At 41.2% G+C, this 18,883-nt stretch overlaps 1 protein-coding gene across 1 annotated transcript; it reads left to right on the top strand.

The window, feature by feature from the left end:
* The first annotated feature begins 215 nt into the window (after positions 1-215).
* Positions 216-6,279, top strand: LOC147893768 (zinc finger CCCH domain-containing protein 6-like). Its single transcript, XM_087386232.1, has 5 exons — positions 216-1,395; positions 2,497-2,721; positions 3,967-4,091; positions 4,185-4,312; positions 4,517-6,279. The coding sequence occupies exons 1-5, from the start codon at positions 1,279-1,281 to the stop codon at positions 5,683-5,685; spliced, it is 1,764 nt and encodes a 587-aa protein (XP_087242358.1). The 5' UTR covers positions 216-1,278; the 3' UTR covers positions 5,686-6,279.
* Positions 6,280-18,883: the final 12,604 nt, after the last annotated feature.

The following is an 18,883-nucleotide window of genomic DNA, read 5'->3' as shown; positions in this document are numbered from 1 at the left end:
ACGGTTGAGGAGAAGCGGTGGAAAAGCAAAGGATTTGAGAGGTAATCCCAGGAAAAGGAACGGATTAAGCGCTAAAGCTGTGTATAGCTGGACGGTTTTCTGCGGCAGAGTTTGAATTTAATTGTTGATCCGTGAATCAAGCGACGTCTGGATCAACGGCGTCCTCATGTGGCTGCACATATTGCAACAACCTTGCAGAGACAGATTTTCTCAGATTCTTGACGCTTGGAGGCTTCCTGTACATTGATTTGGGGTTCATCTCCCTCACAACCCATCCTTTCCCTGATCCTGCAAGCTTTCCATTTTCGAAGCTTAGATTTCGCAGCTGCACATCTCTCTGCAGGCTTCCTGCCGATCATCTGGGACTCATCTGCCTCATATCCTCTCTTTGATCCGTTCTTTTCCCCCCTTCTAGCCTTCGATCTCAAAGCTTTCTTCGTTTCCTGCCCAAATTCCTTTGCCCAGTTTCTTTCCCTTCGGAAATTTCCGTCCTGGATCTGATTTGGGTTCTTGTTCTAGGGGTAGACGCGTGTTTGATTCTGGGCGGGTTGTCACGTCTTGGGTTGAGAACCTAACTTTCCCGGTCTTGTTGGTATTAGGGCTCCCTAATCTTAGACTTGGTCTCATCTCACGCCGCCTCTTGCTCTCCCTGGCGGCGAGTTCTACAAGCAAAGCCCAAAGACGTGGTTTTGATCATCTGGGCAGTTCTTTTGATCATCCTAAGACGCGGTTTTGTTCATCTGGGCATTCCCATCTCCGTACTGGGTTCCCAGACACCTCTTTTGATCATCCTCTCTTCCCAAATAATTTATCTTGGTTACCCAGTTGCACGTTCTTGGGGTCGGTCTTCTTTCTGCGTTTACTACCGACGATCTTTCATCTATAAATCAGCGTTTGCAGCAGATCGGTGGCAGTGCTCCCTCGACACAACACGCTCTTGGGTGTTTAACCTCATGTACCTGGTTTAAGCAAATAGCTTCTCAGCCGCTCCACACCCGCTGTAAGCCTAGCATAAAGGCATAAAGCAACGCTTTACAACTTACCCTAATCAAACCTCAGCAACCTTCACGAAAACGTCGACAAAGAAGCAACGAACGCTCATGCTGTTGTAGCCGTGTTGGTTAATAAATTTTGCGACAAAAACACCGTGCAACGAATTTTCAAACGTATCTGAAGGCGTTTAAGTACCTCGGAAGCACTAACTTGTTTCTTAGAAGCACCCTTAAGTCTTAGAGGTGCATATAAAGCGCAGAGAATATTTGTCAGCTCGTCTGTCCCATGGCCGCAGCAGCTGTGTTTTCTCAATCTATGGGGGGTCTGGTTGGTAGTAATGAGAGGCCGAAGCGACGAAGAGTGAAGAATGTAACATGGCCGACAGAGGACAAGTTGTGCCAGGTGGGTTCTGTTCAAGTGTCCACAACACTGACAAGGCAACTTTTGATCCGTTTGAAGCACATCCTCTCGGACAATATTCCTGTGTTTTGTTCGCGTTTGAAACATTAGCGTGTTTGTTCTTTCTTTCCCTCTCGATTATGGAAATTACTCCATCTTGTGGACACACTCTTTGCATGCCTAGGAATGGTAAGGTCACCAGTGGTGCGCATTGGCATGCTCTTCCCTACATCATAATGAATGCCCTACAATATTTGCATACACTTTAATCTCATCTTCTTGCCGGTGGGGAGATATGATGATACTTGACCTGAGCTTTACTGCATTGTAGCCTGAAATGCAAATTTGCTGAGGGATGCCTTATGTGCCTTATTTACATTCTGCAAGGATCTTCCTGGTTGTCTGCATACCTAATGTGAGCTTGAATCCTGCATAGGAATCTTTAATGGATCTCTATGTTTACACATGGATTTATTGATGCATTCGAAGATAGATCTTTGAGAATGCTCTATGTCGTCAAGGTGTATGAAACCTATCCAAATGTAACTCTTTGATTGTGTCTTCCCACCTTAACTTCAAGCAAATCCACCTATCCCGTATACACCTTACAGAGAGGCTACTAGTTGTGGTAAGGCGTCGAATTTACATCAGTGAGTGTCAACAAGCCTGAAATGAGGCCTTTGTTATCTCATGAGCATGCAATGATGGCCTCTGTTTTTTATTCGCTTTACCCTTTCAAGGCTGCATTATAGGCAATGAAATGACACTGTTCTAAGAGTAAGCCTTAAATACGTCTAAAATCAGTTAAACCATATCCATTGCGTCAGAACCCATTTTTTTCTCGCAAATGCTTTGTTTTTTGGTTTTTGTTAAAACTGTGCAATTGTCTGTAAACGTCCTTCCCTTTGCATTGGTGTTGAATTCAGATTCTGTTCTAAGAGTAAGCCTTAAAGACGTCTAAAATCAGTTAAACCATATCCATTGCGTCAGAACCCATTTTTTTCTCGCAAATGCTTTGTTTTTTGGTTTTTGTTAAAACTGTGCAATTTTCTGTAAACGTCCTTCCCTTTGCATTGGTGTTGAATTCAGATTCTTACTTTACAGGTGCGAATGTTTATGTCTGATGATGCTCCTTCTACGTCAGGATCTATAGTACAGGACCTTTTACCGACAAAGCAGTCCAGTTTTTTCCCTGCACCCATCCTTACCTCTCGGAAGGGGCAGGATCTACCTCCAGGTTTTGGGGGTTCTGCGATGAAACGTATGAGACTTGATGCAACAGTTAAACCATCTATGACTAGTGACACTCCTTGGCGTTGCCCTGAGAAGGTAACATAATGGCAAAGTTTCCTATTTACAATCCTTCTGATACATTATATTTTTTAAAACCTTTTCTCTTGGGGGTGACATTCTAGAGGTCTTTTTGTTCTCTTTAATGAACATGCCTTTTCTTGCCAGTGCTTGGCCTGTGACAGCTCGCACTCTGTATGTGTGGCTTTGTTACTACAAGCTCATGATTGGATCTGCCACCGATCCTTCAGTTTTTTGGTTTAAATCTGAGATTAAACACTTTAGTATCTCTAAATATGTAAATGTATGTGTATGTACATGTATCTACAAGAGAGGGAGAGGTGCACACATACCTATATACATATAGTCCTGCACATGTTTACATGTGCATTTGTACAATATTTGAAGGCTCCACCTTTTGGTGGTTAGGCACCTGTTTTGGACAGTAGCTTTGGATATGTGGTCTAGATAGATAGACATGTATACCTTGGTCATGGCTGAGTCTGCCCTTCACCTCCGAGTGCGGACTGAAACTCAGTACGATGACCTTTGTAATATTTGATGCTCATGTATGTGGGGGTATGTGTGAGAGAACTTATGTTTACACTATGCTCTACACTCACTGTTGGCCGCCGATGATGTCAGTGGGGATGTCTTAGTAGCTAGTCGGCTACTCCAGAAACTCAGTACGATGACCTTTGTATAAATTGATGCTCAAGTATGTGAGGGTAGGTGTATTTGTATGTGTGAGAGATACTGGTCTGTGCTCACTGTTGGCCGCCGATGATGTTAGTGGGGATGTCATAGTAGGTAGACCCTGCTATGCGTGGTTTTCAATTTTATGAGCGACTATCATGAGTTGTAACTGCACTATGTTGTGTGTTTTTAGAGGATGAGTTTGTGTATGTTACTGGATTCATCTGTGTGTGTGTGTGTGTGTATGTGTGTTGTGGATGGATGTGGAGAGAGAGAGAGAGAGAGGGTCTTTGCTTTTCGTCTTTGTTGACCTGAGTTTTGAGTTAACGTTTTAGCTACATGAGGGAGATACTTGTCGTGCCAGCTTTCAAGTCCCTCCTCTGCCCCATCAAAGAAAAAGAAATCCCATTCCCCCTAACCTCAACCCCTGCTTGTGCATGCATGTGCAAGACATTGATATACATTTTGTTTGCATGTTACCGTGAGCTTTGATATCTATTATCTGTTATCGAACCTGGATGAGTTTTGGTGAATGTTTTTCTTCAAATCAATGCCATTCTGTGATGTTGAAGTGTTGTGTTTCTTCAGTTTGTATTAGATCGAGCTTGGTTGGTGGCGGAGGGTGGTGAAAGCACTGAAGTAGCTTCACAGGGACAGAGGGAATTGAGTATGTTGGAGGCGGTTTATCCTCGTCTTATTTCTATCCCACCCAGGTAAGAAGTTTGGAAGATATATGCCAGGTTGTAAACTTAAAGACATATACCTTGAATCGCTTCATAATACTGGATGCAACTGTCATTGTGCAGTCCTGGGGAGCCACAGGAAAAGTGCAAGGATATTGATGATTCCTTTATTCCACAAATTCCACTGCTGCCTGTGGAAGATGATGATGAAGATCTTGAAGAAGAGAGTTCACTGGGTGTGTCTTTGTCAGGTACATTTTGCTCAGTGTGGCTTTCTGCAATTCTTCAAGTTGCTTTTCACAGCAATAATTATTTTGCTCTGTATTTCTTCTTCTTGCCTAAGAATTTATTACTTTGTTCTTTCGGGTCTTCAATGACTTATGTCTTATGATTACCTGATTTGTTGAATTTGTACGTTTTGAAATTACTGACGTTTTTTTGAAAAACTATTGTAGGAGCGCATGGGGCTCTGTGTCTGGAGTCCTGCAGATCGGAGCCTGCTAAGATTTTGGTCTGTCAGCAATCTGATGCTAATGCAGTCAAAGAATGTACGCTGCATGAAATTCCAAAGGCAGATGTTCCATACAAAAAAGTTGCAGAAAGTAATGCAGATCCCAACATTGCTGCAGCAGCAGCTGCTGCTTATGCAGCTGTGAAGGCACTGGAGGGGAGCAGTTTAATAGACCATGAACTGCTATTTGAGATTCTCAGTAATCCTGAAATGATGAAATCTCATATAGTTTCAAGTCAAATCTCTAAGGAAACAATTGGAGCATCTCTTATTGCTTCTTCAAATAGATTATCTACTATTGGAAATAAAATATCCACTGGAGAGAGTGGTAATCAAGGCCCGTGTATACCATCATGTCTGCCATCAGTCACTCATCATGCCCCAAACCCTCTCACTTCTCTTACTGGGGGTGCCTTACAGCAAGTTGTAGGAACATCCAAAGTGCATACCTGGAATCAGGCAGCTAGTGCAGGCCTTGATTCTGTAGACAGGCCCTCGAGCATTATTAATGCTCAGGACCAGTCACATATAAGGATGGGACCTCTTAATCATGCAAGTGGTGTTTCGCCAATAAAAAATACCACGATGAGGATTCAAGAATCTGATCAGCCTTTGAGAGCTTCTAATATGAACCTGCAAGCTCCTGTACCTCTTGCACATCATCAAGATTATTTCAAAGGACTTGTTCAAAAGCATGGTGTGGCTGGTAGAAGCAATGAATCTCAAATTATGCAGGTGATGAAAGTGGGGGACTCTCTTCCCAAGGGAGGAAGGCTTCAGACCTTAGGATCGGGATTTCAGGCAGAAAACCTCCCAAGGGGTCCTATAGGATTGGGTTCTCAGGCAGAGAACCTCCCAAGGGGTCTAGGATTTGATTTTGGACATCCTCTCCAAAACCTGCAGAGAGAAAATGCTCTAACAAGTTCATGTTTTGACATGGCTTGTGTAAGGTCCAGGAAGCCATGTCTCTATTTTAATACTGCTAAAGGATGCCGTAATGGAGAAAGGTGTAGTTTTTCACACGAGTCTAATCATTTAGAAACACTTTACTCAAAGAACAGATATAACTCTGTCACAGCACTTAAAGAAGTTCTGTGTGAGAGGCAATTCTGATCTCACATGCTGCAAATTGCAAAACTAGGTGGCAGGCATGATTTGCAATTTTTTTGCCAGCGAGCTAAAAAGACATGGACAGATTGTAGATGTTCTCTCTCCATGATACATGGGTCCCTGTTTGAACTTTTTTTTGTGCCCTTTGAATGTGTTGTGGCAAGGGATTGTGTGCACATGTTCACTTGTCAAAATCTCTGAGATGCAGGAAATGGCATTGGATGAAACTTAGGATCCATCAGGTGCTCAAGTGCTGTGGGGAGGTTTATTAGATCCATCTGACTGTGCAGCCTTACCGGAGTAGAGTCTATGAGTTTGTTTGGACTTGTGTACTTTGGGAAAAGATAGGTTTCCATGGATACTGGATATGGAACTTAATAAAATTCGTGCTGGTGGAGCACGATTTGGCAAGAACACTATGTTTCATACTAAAGTTCGTGCTGGTGGAGCACGATTTGGCGAGAACGCTACTGCATGGGATAATTCAGTAAGACCTGGTTTGCAGCTTGGCAGAATTACCAGGTGTAATCTCTCATTGGGCAACAGCACAGATGTGTTTTTCAAAGGTAACACGGTACTGTTAAACTGTGTGTAGCACTTTGTCAAGTGTTCTTGGAATCGAAGCCGCACCACATCTTGCATACTTACTGCATGCAACACTAAACCTGACTTAATGAGTTGCTAACTCTTCATGCTCATCACAATGATTTAATTCCTCACAAAACTACTGCTTTCCAATCATCTGGGTCCCTGGAATAAGGACCACTAACTGGATGATAAATGAGAAATTGACCACTGCCAGCACAAAAGTTTTTCTTTCCAATCACTGCACTCCTTGTAAGAACAAACAAGAAGCTAACAATCATAAGCACTCTCTCTAAAACCTCAAAAGACATTAATGGCGAGTGTCCCCTAACATGCATCTCAGAAGATTGCAAAGATAGAAGGTTTGAAGCAGTACTTGTTTTTGATTTTGGACTAAAATAGAACAAAATCACTTTTAGTTTGCAAACAATTCAAGGAAATTTGTCTTTCTTTAAAGTTCCAGGGTATTGCTATAATAAAGCGAAATCTTGACCACCTTTTAGTTTAGGTGAAATTGGTTTAGAATCAGTCTTTTTTTGATTGAAATGGCAGTAATATTATATCTTGGTTTTTACTTGCACCTACAAATTGCCTTTGCAATAATTTAAAGAATCCCCTTATTTTTGGATTTGTTAATTATTGACCTTTTTTCAGTAGTGTTTTCAAGTGGATGTAATTTGAAAATTGTTGTTTGTGCGTGTCTCCTACTCTATCCCCTCTTGAAAATTGTTGTTTGTTCTTGTCTCCTACTCTATCCCCTCACCTTTGTCTCTCCTTTGCCTAGGCATTTAGAGTGGCATGAAGGGGAGAGAATAGGAGGGGCTTCGGTGACTAATCATTTGTGCTCGTCACCTAGTCTCTTCACCTTGTCTCTACTTGTCTCTCCTTAGCCAAGCCTTGGAAGTCTCTTTCCTATTCTTCCCCCTTCATGTCACTCCAAATGCCTATTTGCCCTTCTACCAATTTTAATTAATTAATGAGTGTTCTCAACTCTTCAATCCTTGAGTAATTAATTAATTTACCTAAGTTATAATTTTTCCTCTCCACCTCTTTGTTGTGTTGCTTCCCTCCTCTCCTTTGCCTTCTACCTCCCCCCCTTCCCATCTGCTTAGGCCCTCTATCCCTCTCCCTTCCATACTCGCTTTGGCAGCAATTGTGAACCTTCTCGATTCAACCCTCATGCATTAATATTTGCCAATTATGACACTTTCATGTAGTTTAATTACATAAAGGTAAAAACAATTTGTTTAAAAGGTATTGTTGATTTATTAAATGTTGGATCAAGAGTACAACCACACAAAAAGAGAATTCAATGATCAAGGTAAATGTTAAGATAGCTACATGTTGCATTGTTAGTTTAAATGCAATTAAATGCTAGGTAGCTTGAATGGCTCCCAATCTACAGTGTGTATCTCCTTGTATAGCTTCCCTCACTTCTTGATAATTGTCATAATCACTACTTTGCTTGCTACCTTAACTTTGCATGTGCAATGTTGGAGAATATTAGCAATATTGTTCTATCTTCCTCATATTCTCACCTTCCTTGTCAACACTACTACTATCACTAGTCCCAATATTCTCTTTACGTTCATTGGTTGAGGTTGACATGGGAACCAACGGTGTTGTTGGCAAGAAAGTGAGTGCAATGATAATGATAACTCAATGATGATAAAAGGGCCTCATAAGACTCAATTGTGGCATCACTCATAGCTTCATTTGTAAAACTTTCAAGGCTTGTTTTATGCCATGGTTTCCTTCGTTTAACCTTTTTGCCAATAGTCTTTGGTTGTCTTTGCTCACCTTGATAATTGTCCTTTCTTGGATAGCTGAGCCATAGGTCGTATTTGGTCTCCATGGTGTCCTTGTCAATTTTCAAAAAGAGGCTATGTCCTTCACTGTTGCCTCCTCACTCTTGATCCCCAATTCCTTCAAAAGGAAAACCCCACTACCATTGCATTGTCGCTACAACTCCTAATCTTGTCCGTTTTTCTTATTAGGTTCTCTCATTCTCTCATGTGTCACCAACTAAAGGCTACTTCTTAAAAATGCATGGGATCTAAAAGGTCTAAAATGTGCATGGGATCTAAAAGGTGACATTCTCTCTCCACAACTCACACAAATCACGACACCAATGATCCTATCACATGCGATATGTTCTCTTAGTAGTTATAAAAAACAAACTTCATATATGATATTCTTCAACTGTTAAGAGAATCATGCCTCCAATTGATTAGAACGAATAGACCATGTATGGTACCCACTTGTTTAAAAAATTACACGCATAAAAGTTTTATGAATAAAGTGTAGCTTGCATTGCTAAGGGTTGGTCCTAGTGTGGATGTTGGCTATCAATGATTCTTGGAGGCACTACTCTTAAAACTAAATGCCATCATAAACAATCTACATTAATTAAAAATTGAATAAGAGAGCACTCTCCTTATCTAGGGAAATCATGCATGGTTAACATCAAGATTTCTTTAATCAAAACATCATTATCATGCTGAAGATCTAGAGATATCAGAGACATGAATCCCTCTCCTTAGGGTATTGGCTCAAGCAACATATCTTAGAGTAACCTTTTACATATGCTTTCTAGTTTAGTAATATAATAAAATTTTTTCTAAATCAATTGTCATTGTTGTAAGCAAAAAGTATGGCATCTCATATCATGCATCGGCCCCTAGTAAAAATGACACAATAGTATCATAGGCCACCCATATGTTGCTTATAAATTCAATATTAAAAGGCAAGCTCATAGCTTTGACATAGGTATGCTAGCATACAAAGGTGTTGATTGTAGCTAGTAGACATGACATGTAGATGCTCATTTTTGCCTTTAAAAATTTGCATCCACCATCCATCTCCTCATCTTTGACATCAATAAATCTATCCTCATTTGTGTCCTCTGGATCTCTCTTAGCATGACTCTATCTCCCAACATCCGTAGAGGCTCATCAAAATTCATGTGACTACATGGCTATGTTGGGTACAAGCACAGCATAGTTTGTAGTTCTTTCACCTTAGATGTGTACATGCATAGTGTTCATGATGAAAGAATATGTTTGCAATTGACATTTGAAAATCATTGAATCATCAATCTGTGTTTGGTACTTGAAAGTCATACCTCAAAATTCTCTATGATCTCATATGTGTTGCATGAAAAAATGATGCTCACGTTAAATCGATAGCCTACAACATGCGTGGGCAAGGATTCCCTCATGAAGCCTCTCCAAGGTCCCCCACATCAACCTTCATCTAAATAGGTTGAACTCCATCTAGGAATTTGCTTACAATCCTAAACCATGCTAAAAGTGTGCACACTAAAAACAATAATATATGAATAGTGTTCGCTTAAAATGCTAATATACAGTGTTATGTCAGTATATCAGTCCTTGTCAATATGTCAATGAAATTTCTTGATTGAAAAATTGATGGTTTAGTTTTAAAATTCATCATATTTGCAAACCTTGACCTTTTAAATAGAGATTGAAACTCTTTGACACAAAAAGCCAAAATCGAATCGCTTTTGTCATTCCAAATCTTATCTATTTCCTTTCTATTAGTCTCCTTCCTAACTTAGCTTCAAATATTTTCCCCCATGTACATCTACCAGCAAAGCAAAGAGGGAAAAGAAGAGAGCAAAGAGAGACCAAAGAGGGAGGGTAGAACTAGGAAGCAAGGAATGACACAAGCAATGAGAACTAGGAAGCAAGGAATGATGCAAGCAATGAGGACTTACTTCTTTCCTTAGCTTTGCTGATCGCTTTGCTATTGGAGTTACTTTCTTAATAGCGTTGTCCTTCACTTTTCTTGCTTGTTTTCTTTTTCATGCTCCTTTGATTTTCTTGATTGTTTTTATAAGCCTAAATATGGTAAGTTTAGAATGACGAATTTCCTTAAGGGAAAAGGTTATTGGGAGTTCATTACTGAAGCTGAACAAGAACCAGATATTCCTTATGTTTCCAATCAACAGGAGTGTAGGCATTTAAAGGCTGGCATGAGAGAGCTAGAAAAGTTATGTACTTGCTGTCTATCAGTATTTCGGATTCTATGATTGTTTATATTCAAGATGCAAGCATGCCAAAGGGGGCATGGGATACTTTGACAAAAATGTATAGCACAAATACGCAAGCCAGGAAAATGCAGCTCAAGCAGGAGTTGCATAATGTGTAGAGAGAAAATATGAGCATCAATGACTACCACATGAAGGTGAAGAAGATTGCAGATGCACTTGCTTCTATTGGGTTGCCAGTGGAAGATGATGATTTAGTTTCTGTGACCTTGAATGGTCTAGGAAAGAATTATGCGCGATTCCAGACATCCATTGCCGTCTGTGAGAATTTTCGTGATTTTGAGGAGTCGATTGCTCTTCTAATTTCTGAAGAGCAGAGAAATGGTGGTGCATCTTCTTCAGGAGGAACTTCAAAAGAAGCTATCTTCTACTCAAATGCTGGAAGAGGTAGAGGCAGAGGTAGAGCAGGCTGATTTGGAGGACGTGGCAAAAATTAGAATATGCAGCAAATTCAAGAAAACCAGTCCTATGGAGGAGGACGTGGTAACTTTAGAGGCAGGGGGAGCCAAAGAGGTCGTGGTGGATGGCAGAGAGGCCAAAATCCAAACAGCAATGTTGAATGCTACTACTGTGGCAAAATGGGTCATATGGTTAAAGATTGCTATAAAAAGTAGAATCACATCATGACTGGAAAATTGCAACAAGGCAATTATGCATCCTCTAGTAGACAGGGTGATGACAAAAATGAGCATCTGTTTATGGTGTAGCACATGACCAATTCTGTGACAAGTGCAGAAGAAAGCAATGATGTGTGGTATGTTAACTCAGGTGCATCAAACCACATGACAGGTCATGCAGAATGGATGCAGGATGCAAGGAAAATGGAAAGACTAGGATTTGTGGAGACTGGTGATGATATTGCACATCCTATTGTGCAGATTGGTAAAATTCCTTTGTCTATGCAGGATGGAAAAAAGAAATACATGTCTAATGTATTCATGTCCCGAATATTACCAAGAACCTGGTTTCTGTTGGTCAAATGGTTGAGCAGGGCTTGCAGGTCAGATTTAATCCTCATGGATGCTTTGTTGAGGATATGAAAAATAAAGATCGCTTGATAGCAAAAGGGAAGAAGAAGGGCAGGATGTTTACGTTGGATGCGGACATGCCTAAATTGAGTGCAGCAATGTTTGCACATGGGACCGGTGTAGTTGCAGATATTGATATCTAGCATAAATGCATTGGTCATGTTAATGTACAACGACTTAAATTAATGCAGGCCCAAAATATTGTTGCAAGATTGCCTAAGTTCAAGGTTACAGAAATGCATAAGGTATGTGAAGCTTGTCAATTTGGAAAACAGGCAAGGAAACCATTTCCTAGACATGTTCAAGAGAGTAAGAGGCCATTGGAATTAATCTACTCTAATGTGTGGACTACTAAAGCTACATCTATTGGAGGCTGTCATTATTTTGTCACTTTTATTGATGACTCTAGCAGAAAAGTTTGGGTGTATTTTATGAAAAAGAAAAGTGAAGTGTTTGGGCATTTCAAAGCTTTTAAAGCTATGGTTGAAAAAGAAACAGGGAGAGTACCTCTTAAATGAGTTTGCAAGTTTCCTGCAGGAGCATGGCATAAAGCATTAATATTCATGCAGTCACACCCCATAGCAAAATTGACTTGCAAAAAGGAAAAATAGGCATATTGGAGAGGTATCTTGTGCCATGCTCAACGAAAAAGACCTGCCATATTATTATTGGGCTAAAGTAGTTGCTACAGCAGTCTACATAATGAACAAGAATGATGATGTAGATGCACAAAATGGTAATGCTGCATAAAATTCACAACAGCAATCACAAAATATTAGTGAACCTGTAGTGTCCTCTAGCAATGGTTCACATACTTCGCCATGGACAGGCAGATTGAGATCAGGAGGATCTCCTCAAAGCAATGCAGATAGTGGTATGCAAGTATCACGAAAAGGAAAAGAGAAAGTAGATCAGCCCATGGTTGATGTGAATGCATGTCACTCTTATGTGGATGGTGAATCCAGTGGCTCAGAACAAAGCCTTGATGATGAGTTGGGTATTCCTTCTGTTGTTACACCTGGAGTAAGGAAGACAAGGGATGTTTTGAGAGCTCCTGGTAGTGAGCCTATTTTGCGCAGGTCTACCAGAGCTAGGTATCCTGTGGATAGGCTGAAATATGATGGGTTTACAACCATTCACTATGCCTATATGGTCAAAGTGATACATGAACCAGAATCCTCTTCTTTGAGCAAGCCACGGGAAAAGAAAAATGGGAGAAAGCCATGGATGAAGAAATGGATGCCTTGGAAGCAAATGCTACATGGGAATTGGTGCCTTTGCCTAAACACAAGAATGCAATTGGCCGCAAGTGGGTTTATAAGGTGAAGCACAATGCAGATGGTTCTGTGAATAGATACAAGGCAAGATTAGTTGTCAAGGGGTATGCACAGACATATGGCATTGATTATGAAGAAACATTCAGTCCGATTGCAAGGATGGCAATCGTAAGAGCAGTCATTGCTATGGCTGCATCAAAGGGATGGTCTTTAAATCAGATGGATGTAAAGAATGCTTTCTTGCATGGTGATTTGCAAGAAGAGGTCTATATGGTGCAAGTAGAGGTCTATATGGAGCAGCCACTAGGTTATGTTCATGCTGTTCATCTTGAGTTTGTTTGCAGGTTGAAGAAAGCCTTGTATGGCTTGAAGCAAGCACCCAGAGCATGGCCTAACAAGATAGGACAGTATCTTGCCACTATTGGCTTTCAGATTTCCAAGGCAGGTTTCTCACTTTATGTGAGAAAAACAGAGAAAGGCATTATGCTGCTTGTCATTTATGTTGATGATTTGATCATCACAGGCGATAGTGATGAAGATATCCTTCATGTGAAAATGCTATTGAAGCAGAAGTTTGAGATGAAGGATTTGGGAGAGCTGGGTTACTTCTTGGGCATTGAGGTGATTAGATCCACAAGTGGGATATGGCTCTTGTAGAGGCAGTATGGATTGGACATGCTGTCCAAATATGGGATGACAGGCTGTAAGCCTATTTTAGTTCCTTTGGAGCAGAATGTGAAGCTGAGCGCAGATGCAGGTGAGCTTCTGGAAGACCCTACTATGTACAGACGCATAGTAGGAAGTTTGATTTATATGACTATTACCAGGCCAGATTTGAGCTATGCTGTTGGGTTGGTAAGTCAGTTTATGCAAGCTCCAAGGAAACCGCATTTGGATGCGGCTAGATGCATACTGAGGTATGTGAAGTCCACATTACAGTATGGACTATTTTATGAGACTGGGGTTCAGATATCGTTGCATGGATACACTGATGCTGATTGGGCTAGTAGTATTTCTAATAGACGATCTACCAGTGGATATGTGTTCTCTTTTGGGAGTGCTGCAGTCACTTGGAGCAGCAAGAAACAGCCTATAGTTGCCTTGTCGAGTATAGAGGCTGAGTACAGGGGTACAGCAATGGCTGCAGATGAGGTAGCTTGGTTACATAAGCTACTTTGTGATATGCATCAGTCTACAGATGGGCTAGTTGTCATTTATTGTGACAACATGAGTAGTATACACTTGGCAAATAACCCAGTCTATCATGCTACAACAAAGCACATTGAGGTGCATTATCACTATGTGCAGGAGAAGGTTCTAGTAGGTTTTATTGATCTAGTTTATGTCAGCACAGAGGATCAGGTAGCTGACATATTCATGAAGGCATTGGATGTAGAGAAGTTGCGTAAGTTTAAAGACCTGCTTGGTGTGCAGGAATAGGGATTGAGCTCGAGGGGGAGTGTTGAGATATTGAGCTCCGCTCGTGATATGCCAGGGTGAACGTTGTGCATTTATGTCACTGGCTTGTTAGCTGCAGATGCGGTTGGTACACCGCCCATGAATAATAGCTGGATGACAGCTATCTTTATGTACTCTAGTTAGTGGCTCAGTTAGGATGCCACCTTAGTTAGCTGAGTTTGGTTTGAGACCCACAAATAGGGTTCACCTATTCTTTTGTACTGAGAGAGAGTTCTTTTGGCTTTCACAACTAAGAAGAGGAAAACTGTTTTTAGCCTCCACCTTCGTGTATATTCCCCCATTGTGTATGTGAGAAAGCTGCAACTGAGACTCCTTCCTTCTCTCCCACTCTCTTCACAACTCTTTCTCGCTTTGGTTTTTCAGATGCATGGATTAGAGGAGCATCCTCTCTCTACAAATCCACAGTGCTTATTGGGGGGGCAAGAGGGGATAGATTTTAGATCAGTAGATTAGTATGCCAGGGATGTCCTCTTGCCCCTTTCCTTTTTTTGTTTGTGGCAGAAGCTATGAGTATCTACCTTAGATCTCAAGCTGATATTTATGGGTTGAGGCTTCCTCTTCCCCAGGAAGTAGAGCTCTTGGATAGTGAGTTGGCAGTGAGAGTGCTCTCAACGGAAGCAAGAACGGAAGAGGGAGAGAGAGAAACAGAGAGCCACACAAGTTTTGGTGGGTGCAGAACCACCCTAATCTTCTTTTTCATTCATTTATATATGTGCTTGAGTATTGTACATAACCGGGGTAAAGGCACAGTGACCTTTAACCCCCACAACCTCCCACTTAAAGGACAATGTGCCTTTAAGGGAGAACAACCAGTGGGCATACTATCCAATGTCCATCAATACACGACAATACTCAAACCGCTGACTAGGTAGACTCTTCGTCAGCATATCTGCAGGGTTATCATCTGTATGAACCTTGACAAGCTCTATGCGCTTGTCCTCAAGTACCTCCCTGATGAAATGGTACCTGACCTCAATGTGTTTGGTCTTTGCATGAAAGACCAGATTCCGTGCTAGCTGAAAAGCACTCATGGAATCACTATGCAATGTCGGTACACCTTTATGAATCCCCAAATCTCCCACTAGCTGATCAAGCCATATAGCCTCCTTGCAACCCTCTATGGCTGCAACATACTCAGCCTCTGTGGTAGACAAAGCAATGCACTTCTGTGTGCGAGACATCCACGACACTGCACCACCTGCAAAGATGAACACATAACCAGAAGTGGATCTCCTACTATCCACATGCCCTGCATAGTCTGAATCTGTGTACCCAAGTACACGCATGTCTCCTCTACCAAAGCAGATGCACATCTCCTTGGTACCCTTCATGTACCTCATGATGCACTTAACTGCCTCCCAATGCCTCTTTCCTGGATTAGCCATATACCGACTAACAACTCCCACCGCAAATGCAATGTCTGGTCTAGTAGCTATCATAGCATACATAAGACTCCCAACTGCTGATGCATAAGGAACCTTGGCCATCATGGCCCTCTCCTCATCTGTAGAGGAAATGGAGTACTCACTGCCTTCCCCCCCTCCATATTGGGACTATCTGTAGAGGAAATGGAGTACTCACTGCCTTCCCCCCCTCCATATTGAAACGCTGCAATACTTTTGTAACATACTCTTTTTGTGAAAGCCAAAGGAGTTTCCTACTCCGATCACGCGTGATGCGCATACCAAGAATATGACCTGCAAATCCCAAATCCTTCATATCAAAGGCCTCATGCAACTTGGCCTTTAATGCATCTAGCTCATAAGTATTCTTGCTAGCCAATAGCATATCATCCACATATAGTGCCAAATTATCAAGCTATTATCCTTAGCCCTTTTAAAGAGGCAGTGATCAATTTCACTCCTAAAACCCTGGGACCGAATGAAAGCATCAAACTTCTGATACCATTCTCTAGGCGCTTGCTTAAGACCATAGAGACTCTTCTTTAGCTTGCAAACTAAATGCTCTTTGCCCTTAGGGGTTGGAGGCCCACCAGAGCTCCTCATTGGGAGAATTATCAGATTTCTGCAGACTTGCAAAAAAAATTTTGGCAGAAGCTTTAGAAATCCCTCCCGAATAGAAAAATCACTCTCTTCTTTTGGCTTTCTATTCATGGTGGGATAGCAGTGAATCATTGGAGATTTAGGTTTGGGGCTGACCCTACTTGCCCTTATTGCCTTTTTGCTTCGGAGACAGTACATCATTGCCTTTGGGATTGCAAACAAGCAAGAATTATATGGAAGGGGATTGCAAGACTTTTTAGCACTTTTGTTTGCCTCCCCTTCTATATGACCTGGGGATCAGTGGCTTGGCTCACTCTTTCAGTGCCCTAGGTTTTCTTCAAGAGACATGACTCGTCTTGGGCTCTACACATCCGACCAACACCTTGTGGAGTCGTGCTCTTTAAAGGATGTTCCAGCCACTCTCTTCAGGGCTACTCATTCGTAGGTTGACTCTCCATGGGAGGTTTTAGCTAGCACTGCAGCATGGCACATTTGGAGAGCTAGATGCACTGAGGCTATGGAGGGTTCTCAGGTTCACCCTTCTCAGACCTTGGCTAGTACTTGGACAGATACGGTACACACTCTGATGGCCATATGGGTGACCGTGCATGGATCCTCTCGAGCAGTCTCCTCCTGGAGAGTTGCTTTTCTCAGGGATTGGAGAGACTCTCCCTTCTTGTTGAGACTTCTATAGGGTTGAGTTGGCATTTTTTGCCTTAGCCTTGGTTTCTTTCTACCTCATTTTTTTGAGGTGTTTTTATTACATGCTTAGCGTGATGTATTTTCGCTCAGAGCTTGCTCTAGCGAGTTTCTTTCTTTCTTAATAGGAGTCTCTTTTTTGCAAAAAAAAAAAAAAAAAGTTCTTTGTGCTCGTCTACTACTCTATCCCCTTACCTTTGTCTCTTCTTTGCCTAGCCATTTAGAGTGGCACGAAGGGGAGTGAATAGGAAAGATGCTTTGGTGGCTAATCATTTGTGCTCATCTCCTAGTCTATCTCTTCACCTTGTCTCTATTTGTCTCTCCTTAGCCTAGCCCTTGAAGTCTCTTTCCTATTCTCCCCCCTTCATGCCACTCTAAATGCCTATTTGCCCTTCTACCAATTTTAACTAATTAATGAGTGTTCGCACCTCTTCAATCCTTGATTAATTAACTAATTCAACTAAGTTATCATTTTTCCTTTCCACCTCTCTATTGTGTTGCTTCCCTCCTCTCCTTTGACTTCGACTCTCCCCCCCTTCCCATCTGCTTAGGCCCTCTATCCCTCTCCCCTCCATACTCACTTGGGCAGCAATTGCGAACCTTCTTGATTCAACCCTCATGCATTAATATTTGCCAATTATGACACTTGCATGTAGTTTAATTACATAGAAGTAGAAACAATTTGTTTGAAAGGCATTGTTGATTTATTAAGTGTTGGATCAAGAGTACAAGCACACAAAAAGAGAGAGCTCAATGACCAAGGTAAATGTTAAGGTAGCTACATGTTGCATTGTTAGTTTGAATGCAATTAAATGCTAGGTAGCCTGTATGGCTCCCAATCTACACTTTATGTATGTCCTTGTATAGCTTCCCTCACTTCTTGATAATTGTCATAATCACTACTTTACTTGCTACCTTAACTTTGCATGTGCAACTTTGGAGAATATTAGCAATATTGTTCTATCTTCCTCATATTCTCACCTTCCTTGTCAACACTGCCACAATCACTAGTCCCAATATTCTCTTTAGGTTCGTTGGTTGAGGTTGACATGGGAAACAATGGTGTTGTTGGCAAGAAAGTGAGTGCAATGATAATGATAACTCAATGATGATGAAAGGGCCTCATAAGACTCAATTGTGGCATCACTTATAGCTTCATTTGTAGAACTTGCAAGGGTTGCTATATGTCATGGTTTCCTTGGTTTAATCTTTTTGCCAATAGTCTTTGTGGTTGTCTTTGCTCACCTTGATAATTGTCCTTTCTTGGATAGCTGAGCCATAGGTCATATTTGGTCTCCATGGTGTCCTTGTCAGTTTTCAAAAAGAGGCTATGTCCTTCACTGTTGCCTCCTCACTCTTGATCCCCAATTCCTTCAAAAGAAAAACTCTACTACCATTGCTTTGTGGCTACAACTCCTAATCTTGTCCATTTTTCTTATTAGGTCCTCTCATTCTCCCATGTGTCACCAACTAAATGCTACTTCTTGAAAATGCATGGGATCTAAAAGGTCTAAAATGTGCATGGGATCTAAAAGGTGACATTCTCTCTCCACAACTCACACAAATCACGACCCCAATGATCCCATCACATGTGATTTGTCCTCTTAGTAGCTATCAAACATGAACTTCATATATGATATTCTTCAAATGTTAAGAGAATCATGCCTCCAATTGATTATAATGAATAGACCATGTATGGTACCCACCTGTTTACAAAATTACATGCATAAAAGTTTTATGAATAAAGTGTAGCTTACATTGCTAAGGTTTGGTCCTAGTGTGGATGTTGGCTATCAATGATTCTTGGAGGCACTACTCTTAAAATTAAATGCCATCATAAACAATCTACATTAATTAAAAATTGAATAAGAGAGCACTCTCCTTATCTAGGGAAATCACACATGGTTAACATCAAGATTTCCTTAATAAAAATATCATTATCATGCTGAAGATCTAGAGATATCAGAGACATGAATCCTTCTCCATAGGGTATTAGCTCAAGCAACATATCCTAGAGTAACCTTTTACATATGCTTTCTACTTTAGTAATATAATGAA

Source organism: Dipteris shenzhenensis, chromosome 15 (genome assembly GCF_047967505.1).
Source record: "Dipteris shenzhenensis isolate YYH24624 ecotype China chromosome 15, Dip_SZ_1.0, whole genome shotgun sequence".
NCBI classification, from domain to species: domain Eukaryota; kingdom Viridiplantae; phylum Streptophyta; class Polypodiopsida; order Gleicheniales; family Dipteridaceae; genus Dipteris; species Dipteris shenzhenensis.
Note: the sequence above shows the minus strand (reverse complement) of the source record. Positions and strands in the feature narration are given on the sequence as shown.